Source organism: Hyaloscypha bicolor (genome assembly GCF_002865645.1).
Source record: "Hyaloscypha bicolor E unplaced genomic scaffold K444scaffold_141, whole genome shotgun sequence".
In the NCBI taxonomy this organism is placed as follows: Eukaryota; Fungi; Ascomycota; class Leotiomycetes; order Helotiales; family Hyaloscyphaceae; genus Hyaloscypha; species Hyaloscypha bicolor.
The window spans coordinates 54,450-62,923 of NW_020194643.1; the positions used below are offsets into that span (position 1 = coordinate 54,450).

The window sequence follows — 8,474 nt, forward strand, 5'->3', positions numbered from 1 at the left end:
GCATCTACACTATCTACACTATCTGCTTTTCCTTTGCTCCTTACGTCCAATATGGCATGTTGCCTCTGTATACCGGCAAATGCCCAATAGAGTTCCTCTAGTGTATTTGGCAGCTCATTGAGTAACTTGGTGGGGGTGCGGGAGCCAAGGTCTGAGCCGGACAAGAGGTGGAAAAGTCCATGCTCCCACAAGGACAGATTCTTTTCTGCGTTGGGTGTGTCACAGAATATCTAAATTTGAACACGTTAGCCGCGCCATGGGTAGGCTCAGCTAATAGATATGATATGGGTTGCTCTTACTAGGATAGCGGCGTCGCTGGCAAGGCGACCATACCTGTCATCCTGTGAGGCAAGTACAAGTGCCTAATGGATCGTTAACTCTCGCTATCCAGAGTACCTCCTCTCAAGCCCTATCTATATACCTGTTGGACGAGTGAGCCCCCTAAGTCATGGCAGAGAAAGACGCAAGGCAAGTACTCGTCAGGGTCAGTCGAACTAGCCTGCATTATTGAGACCGTCAGTTCACCTTGCTGTGAGCCCGGGTTAACAAACTCACATCGCGCCTTCTGTCAGCCTGGACAGCCTCCAAGAGAGACAGCGCTCTCTCCAAGAACCCGAACCCGGCATTTCCCCAGCTCGTGTCCTCAGCGATAAATGCAAAGTCTGTCACAAAGGCCCTAGGGAACCGAGCGGACCAGAACTTGCTGGCCTCCCGCTGGGAAGAAGAGCTATCTCTGATGCCATGGGCAAGCACGAGGCTGGGACTTGATGTTAGGATACGCGACAGAGATCAGGACAGTGGTAGGCATTGCAAGCTAGAGGAGGCACTCACTGGAAGCGTTTCTCGTCATAGGGCTCCATGGCCGCCGAGCACAATCACGAATGGCGGGGTCGGACTAAGATAGTTGTGTTTTGTTTGGATTCATTTTGGTTTCTGCTGGCTGGAAAGGTAGACCAGGCTCAGCGGCACGTCAGGTTCAGCTCATGCAACAAATATGGGTAGGTGATAGGAGTACACCATACTGAGGATAAACCAGGCCAACGGTGGCTGTTGTTGAGTGGTGGGAGTGGGGAGGACAGTCAGCACGGCTTGCTAGTGCGGCGCAGGACTGGGCATCGCCGACGCCGGTGCCAACTGATGGCCTTGGACACTTTAATGCCGCTTTTAGCGACCGGAACAGCCTTGAACATACATATCAGATTGCTACTTGGCGCTATGATCGAGTCACTCTAGATGATACGGTATGTACTGTAGCAGAATCACAGAACTACAAGTCGGATCACGTCAAAGATAGGTGCAATGTGCTATTGAGACCCTTGAGACCCGTCTTACAGTACACCCCGAAGGCAGAGATGCAGGCGGAAGGCTGTTCTTCATGCTATGTACCACAGAGTCCTTCCTTATGGGATGGGTCTCAGCTTCTAGGCCACATCGTCTTGCGCCTCGGAAGAATATCCACAAGACTCTATCTAGTCTGGAGTGGCATAGTATATTCAGCTGGGAGAACAGTTACTCGGAGGCGTCCACCCTCCGGAAGCTAGGATTTGACGTAAAAGCATGAAACCATTCAAAGAACAGGTTAAATAGAAGCCTGAGAGTTCAAGCAGGAACCTTGAGCAGGGTCGCCAGCACCACATCGGCGTGCTTCCCAATGTCCATATCCCGCATGTTGGTCAAATCCACATCCACCACACTCGGATCGAGGCTGGAGATACCCAGATCCTCCAGATCCGTCTCGCCATCCAGTTCGACGGGATCAACCGGGTCCGGTTTTTCAAGACCAAGCAGACGCCGCATCTTGCCCTCAAAGTCGACGCCGGTGTCGACTGAGATGGTGAAGCGGAAGGGAACATCGTCCTTGCGGCGCAGAAGCACCGCCGCACGCAAGAAACTCGGGATTCCCTGCTTCTTGACCTTGTCCTCCTCCAAGGTCCAAATGACGCCGTTGTCCTTGCCAAAATCGGCAAAGAGGCGCTTCATCCCGACTAGAGTCGTTGCGTGCTGCGTTTCCTCGACCTTGGACGTGTCCCAGACGTACCCGAGGTCGCCGCCGGCGCCAGCCGCGTTGCCTTTGATGCTGGCATTGAACGTCTGGTGAACGTCGCGGGTCGAGGTGGACTTGTTGATCGCAAAGCTTCCTGCCGGCGCAATGGCCGAGACCTCTGGGCGGTTCTTGACGTTGCCGCTGGCGTCCTCGAAGGTCAGGATGATCATGCCGCTGGTGAATCTCCGCGCGCTCTTCACGCTGAGAAAGTTGAACTCGAAAATCAGAAGCGTCGCCGCGTCGCCGTTGGGGGTGAAATCGCCATGTGTCACACTGACTAGGGCGGCGCGGAGGGTCAGAGCGTCCCCGCGATCAATGAGCACGGCCCGAGCCTTGTCGCCAGGCACGTTTTTAGTGCGGAAGCCCGAGTTGGGGTCTCCTTCTTCGAGGAGGAGGATTTCGACCGGCTCCATGTTTGGTTCGGAGGGCTCTGCGGGTTCTGTGGTGTGCCAAGGTGGCAGGTGGGTGGATGAGAAAATACGGACGAAGTTTCGCTATCGCGCTGATGATCAGGCTCGGCAAAAATACCTAAATTTCCGGTATCGATACGTATCGATGCCAGAATCGTAAGGTATCAATAGTATTAATAGTAGTATCGATTCCCTGAACCTAATTTTCCCCTTTAATTACAATTAACTTTCGAACTACTTCTCTTATAAGAAAACTTTTGGTAGCGCAAATATTCTCCTTAATTTAGGCTTTCCATCTAGCTACTTATCTTATACTTTAGGCTAAAACTAATCTCAATGCGGCTATTTTAAGTAAAAATGAGCTTTTGAGATTTTCGTAAGGCTCGCTTATATATTTAGTACCTTGATAAGAAATACGAATACGGGGCTTAATTCTCTAAATATGAGAGGTATTTTAAATTTAAGATATTATTAAATTTTATTAATAATAGTAAATAAATTTTTTAATAAAAAGACTAGAAATGAAAGGAATTATATATAAATGTATTCTTATATAAATAAAATAATAAAATAAAGAGATAATTTTTAGGGGTAAGAATTAATAAGGTATTAATATGTATCGATTCTTACGATACCTGAAAAATACCCAATACTATTAATACCGGTATCGATGCCTCAGGTATTTTTGCCGAGCCTGTGATGATATACGAAGTTGGGTGCTACTCGGTATGCCAAATGGGGTCCATCCATCCATGCATCACTGAGACGCCTTGCCTCGGCCGAGTTCTATTTCCAGGAAGTTGCAGGAGCTGCCCCCAATAATCTTCCGCGATGGCCAATGAGCCGGAGGATGGGGCGAGAAAGGGGCGTCCCCCGAGCTGTAGCTGCATAGCTGTAGCTGCAAGGCTTTACAGAGTTGTGTGACCCCTCCCGCAGATCTTCCGCTCACAGGGCGAGGGCAAGGGAGAGAGAGGGGGCTATGGAGCAAGAGGCTGGGTGCGTCTCCAGCCGCAGAAAGGCCTATCCTTATCGCCGTCGCCGGCTCTCCATCCATCGCCAGGGCTGAAGTAATACTATGGTCTATCCAAATCGCCTGGACTGTCATTCATGTGCCCCTTCCGATCTCTTTTTGCTCTTGCCTAGGCATACCTTGTAACTTGTCGGCTCAGGTAGGCTAAGGTGACTTTACTAACGATTTCAACGGAGGGTGGGTGAGATCGACTGTGTCATCCCACTTAGCTTGGTTAACTGCCTTCGGCTTTCTTTCGGCTGGAACACTGGTGCCGCCTGGCAGTCGTCAAAATGGCACCTGTGAAAGTCGAGGAGAGGGACAAGGAAGCGAAGGAAGCGAAGGAGGAGAATGAGGCAAAGGAGGGGAAAGAAGAGACGGAGGAAAGAGTGATTAGGCAGAGACGTGGGAGCGACAAGAGAACGCAAAAGAAGCCAAAGAAAACAGGTGCCAAAGAGATCCTGAGCGCAGCCTTGCAGACGGAATTCACAAACCCCGCCGCGGCCCAAGAGTTCGAGAGCCGGTATAAGGAGAAAATGAGGAAAAAACCTGGCAACCAAATATTCCATGTCTTGGCGAAGAGTAGCAGCTTGCCCGAGAATATGCAGTGGCCGGACAGGAAGGTCAAGGAGTTCCTCGACTGGGCACTGGAGAGACATCATGCCCTCCTGGAGGTCAAGAATGATGATCAATACACACCGCTTCACTTGGCTCTCATGGACCGCAACACTACCTTCGTCGACGCAGTGTTGCTGAATTCTAAGCTGATCAATCTTGCTGCCGTCCTGCTTGAGACGTGTCAATATGGGAATTCACTGCATGTAGCCATTAAGTACAGGCTACCTTCGATAAAACTCATGGTCGAAAAAAGCGCCCAAATCAATAAAATGTTCGAAAAGGGACAGCCCGAGACCGGCAACACACCTCTCCATGCCTGCATGTCCATGGATATGGATGAACACGATGACGACAGCGACGTCGAAAGCGAGTTTGATGATGACGACGACGAAGATAGCCAGAGTCACAGTCTCCCTGACCCAGACCACGAGTCGGAAACTCCCATTGCAGACGAGCACCACCACCACCACCAAGAACTAAAGAACTTGGGCTGGGTTCCGATTGAGAATGGCCTAGGGAAGCGCAAGCCAACCCATGTGGAGTTAAAGCATCCAACTACCACAGGGCGCCGAGAAAGCCATGCGCTTCCGCTGCAACGTGCGCAATCTTTCATGGTACCTACAATTACTGAGTCTACCTCCCGATCTATTCAGCTCGTCCAGCTTCTCATCCAAAAGCACCACGCTATCCTGTGGCAACACAATACGGCGAAGCGGACACCCTACCAGGAAAGAATTCACCGACTGCGGACGTCGAAAGCCATTGAGAATGAGTTGGCAAAGGCTGAGAAGACTGGCCTCGAAGACAAAGCCGCGGCTCGAGAGGAGCTTTTACAGAGAATCGTGGCTAAGGACCCCATTGCTTCATACATTCGATCCTACTGCGTGAAGGAGTTCCCCCGGGACCGGATTATGGCATGTCTCTATCAACCTGGCCAAGGTACGTTTCAGCTCATAACATCAGGGTCGACTTCTCACTAAACATTCAACTAGAACGGCATATTGAATTTGACTTGGGAGGATTGCCGCATCCTACCATCTCAGAAGACTATCTTGATCGATTATCGAAGCATCTCCAATTTGAGAGTATCATGAAATATGTTGCATTACCAAAAATAACCATGGAGTCTCCTGCAATGGTTCGGAAGAAAAAAAGGGGGTAAGTAAAATCTAGGAACACGGATTGGGTCAGATATGCTTACTATCATGTTCTTCGTAGCGAGCAACCACCCCATAGACGTGGCCTTTCCGATCTTGTAGCAGTTTTCAATTGGTTGCGCAGAAACCATGTTGAAAAGATTGTCAAAATCATGGTCATCGACGATGGGGATCCGTCGCATGCAGATGCTAGTATCGAAGAAGCTCTAGAGGGCTTCGGTATCGAGATATGGGACTGGAAGAGACTGGATCTAAGTACCGAGGTGATTTGTAAATCAACGAAAGTCGTCCAAGAGATATCTCTTTACTCTTCCGGGAATAACGCTGTATTGATGGGGTGGGCAAGTCCACAGGGGTTGCCAAACAAGACAAAGTTCCCCGACGTGAGTTCATTAGTCCCGGTCCCGAATTCTGATACATATACTGAGAAATGCACTACTAGCTCAAAAAAGTAAACCTTTTTATCCGAGAGGTACGTCTCCCCATCCCTAGAACACGAGAGTCATTTGAGACATAGGTTGTCAAGCTGATGTCCTGTAGGGCCAAGAAGATCAACAGCGGTTGATGACGTATATCAACAGCTTCAAAAACACAATTAAGCGCGAGACCAATGATAGAGTTAAGGTGCATCACATCCTGGACAACAAAGATGTTAGCTACGCGTCTGAGCTCAAGAGCACTGAAGGCCACCTACAGCCGTCAGTCCCCACAATTTATTTCCGTCAACATAACCAGAAATTTGGCTAACAAATGACAGGGAAACCCCGTGGATCGACTGCGTAGTAAGCTTTGCCAGGCTCCTGCGCAGAGCACCAGGCGCCCGCAGCGTCCACCCCGTCAAGATCGCGATCATCGACGACGGCGTGGATGCGTCGCTGATCAGGCTCGACGGAAAGATTGCTATCGGAAAGTCGTTCTGCCCGTATGCCAACTCGACCGACCTTATGAGCCCGTATTATGTCCCGTCAGGTAACCACGGGACGTGCATGGCGACACTCATCAGCAAGATATGTCCTGAGGTGAGCCTGTACGTTGCTAGACTAGACGAGCGGCAGGCCGTTAGAGGCAGCCAACGGCAAATTACTGCTAAGTCTGCTGCAGATGTAAGTTTTTATATCTATTTCTTCTGCTTTCCATGCCTGCAGGGGCAACTTGACTTCCAAGTCTAAGAAACTACATAGGCAATTCGCTGGGCTACAGACTGTGGCGTCGATATCATCTCCATGAGTTGGACAATCGAGACGCCCGTGACCGGCAATGACGACATGGAGAGCCTCAAGACGGCTGTGCGGGACGCCACGGGAAATGATATCCTTATGTTCTGCTCGACGAGCGACCAGGGTAGCAGCACAAAGGACAACTGCTATCCAGGTGACTTTCCGGGCTGCATCAAGATCGGCGGAGCGACCAATACGGGCGAGGCGCTGGCCTGGGTCAACGCCGATAAAGTTGACTTCCTGCTCCCAGGTAAGAACGTACCCTTCGACAACAACGAGGGTAAGGTCATCTCGTACGAGTCTGGCAGTTCCGTCGCCACCGCTGCCGCCTCAGGTCTTGCGGGCCTACTCATGTTCTGCAGCTGGCTGCTTAAGGAGGATAACAAATCCTTCCAGGACCAGAAGAACATGGATGAGGCATTCAAGGCACTGGCTCAGCAAACCAAGTTCCCCCGCATGCAGGAGGTCTTCGAGCAGCGGTTCAAGCAGGCATTAGCGAAGCTTGAGCCGCCAAATCCGGACCAGAAGTTGAAGCAGCCGCCCCCAGAGTATGATATTTCGACTATGTCATGGGACGATAATTGCAAAGAGGCCCTCGATACTGTGATGGGGTGGATTCTACCGACTAATTAAGTCCCCTCTGGACAAGAGCTAATGAGTAATAGGAACTTCACAGTCAAATTATGGAGTTCTTACTGACTGAGATACCTGCGTCCAGCGATGGAAATGACACGTAGGTGCAGAAAGCGTGACAAAATCGTCTAGTCGCCGTTTTAGTAGCTAGGAAACTATATATCTGGCTTTAATCTCTCTTGTGCTAGCCTATCCTGTTCTATTATCTTTCTTGTGCCTGTCCATGTTCCCCCAGCTCACGTCACCAAAGCATGCTAGTTGCATGAGCAGTGCATGGAGGCTTTTTTCCAAACTTGCAATGGCATTTCTTACCTGTCAAGTCATCTTGGTCATGCACCGCCACACCCAAGTGGGTCAGGCAGTGTCAATGCATTGTCCAGGGAAGCGTTTTGTAATAACTGTATTTCATTGTCTACTATTTTATCTTCACAATGCCTTCTTTTGCACTCTCTGTCGTCTTGGCTTCTTCAGTAGATTGACTGGAGGTGGTGATTCTTCTGGTATAGAGGGCCTAAATAGGTGTCTTGTCAGTCTGTTGTCTGGCAATTCTACTCGTCCAGAACTTTCACTTGATAGTTTAGTCGGACGGGGTCTTTCTGGCTTAGGATTAGTGCTCAATAGAGATGGCTCCTCTAATATTAGAGAGAGGCCCCGTGAGCTGTATCTTGTCCAGTTAAATATAGAGTCGTGTCGTGCTTCAGTAGTGTAACTTGGCAGCTGTTCTTCTATCCCTATACTAGAGTAGTAGTAGTAATAGACCTCTATAACAAGTTGGTATGGTAAGCGTAATAGCATCTTATTAATGGTTTTTGTATATTATAGGCGTGAGCAGATACCGGGTTTAGGAGCCTATCCTAGTGCGAGCAGATAAAGCTTATAATACCTTAATAAACGATGTTTGTAATAGAGGGAACAGATGTGCTCTGAGATCTAGTAGCTAATAGAACCAGCAGGTACTATAAAATGACAGGAACTTCTATAGGATCGTCCTCCATAGTCCATTCGGAATATCACCTAGTTAGTTCCTATTAACATTTGTATGGTAATATTGTGGGAGGGAAACTGCGACAAGACAAAAACCCATATAAAGTATACCAGAGCGCAAAACGTGACTTAATAGCAAAATAACAAATCAAAAGCGTAAATAGTAAAGTATAAATAGTATATAGTATATAAAAGCTTAATTAATTAAATACTCATAAAGGATTATTCTCTAAGTCTATAGAAAAACCAGCTTTCTTATATGATTTCCGCAAGTCACGTATAAAAGGCCGCGGCCTTTACTATATAACCTAAACCTTAAAACTGCTAAAATAATACGATTTTCGACGAGTATAGCCTGCCATACTATATCCGACCCTCTATTTATTTGTACTTATCCCTTAA

The 8,474-nt window shown here is 48.8% G+C and overlaps 3 protein-coding genes across 3 annotated transcripts; 2 read left to right on the forward strand and 1 right to left on the reverse strand.

The window, feature by feature from the left end:
- Positions 1-1,275: 1,275 nt before the first annotated feature.
- On the reverse strand, positions 1,276-2,520 carry K444DRAFT_618802 (uncharacterized protein). Its single transcript, XM_024881398.1, has one exon. It carries the CDS (start codon positions 2,455-2,457, stop codon positions 1,600-1,602), a length of 858 nt encoding a protein of 285 aa, XP_024730512.1. The 5' UTR covers positions 2,458-2,520; the 3' UTR covers positions 1,276-1,599.
- Positions 2,521-3,511: 991 nt separating this feature from the next.
- Positions 3,512-7,367, forward strand: K444DRAFT_667907 (uncharacterized protein). Its single transcript, XM_024887349.1, has 7 exons — positions 3,512-5,020; positions 5,074-5,239; positions 5,300-5,621; positions 5,681-5,710; positions 5,779-5,936; positions 5,996-6,341; positions 6,420-7,367. Exons 1-7 carry the CDS (start codon positions 3,757-3,759, stop codon positions 7,086-7,088), a joined length of 2,955 nt encoding a protein of 984 aa, XP_024730513.1. The 5' UTR covers positions 3,512-3,756; the 3' UTR covers positions 7,089-7,367.
- Positions 7,089-7,952, forward strand: K444DRAFT_141940 (uncharacterized protein). The gene has a single exon (XM_024870541.1). It carries the CDS (start codon positions 7,312-7,314, stop codon positions 7,795-7,797), a length of 486 nt encoding a protein of 161 aa, XP_024730514.1. The 5' UTR covers positions 7,089-7,311; the 3' UTR covers positions 7,798-7,952.
- Positions 7,953-8,474: the final 522 nt, after the last annotated feature.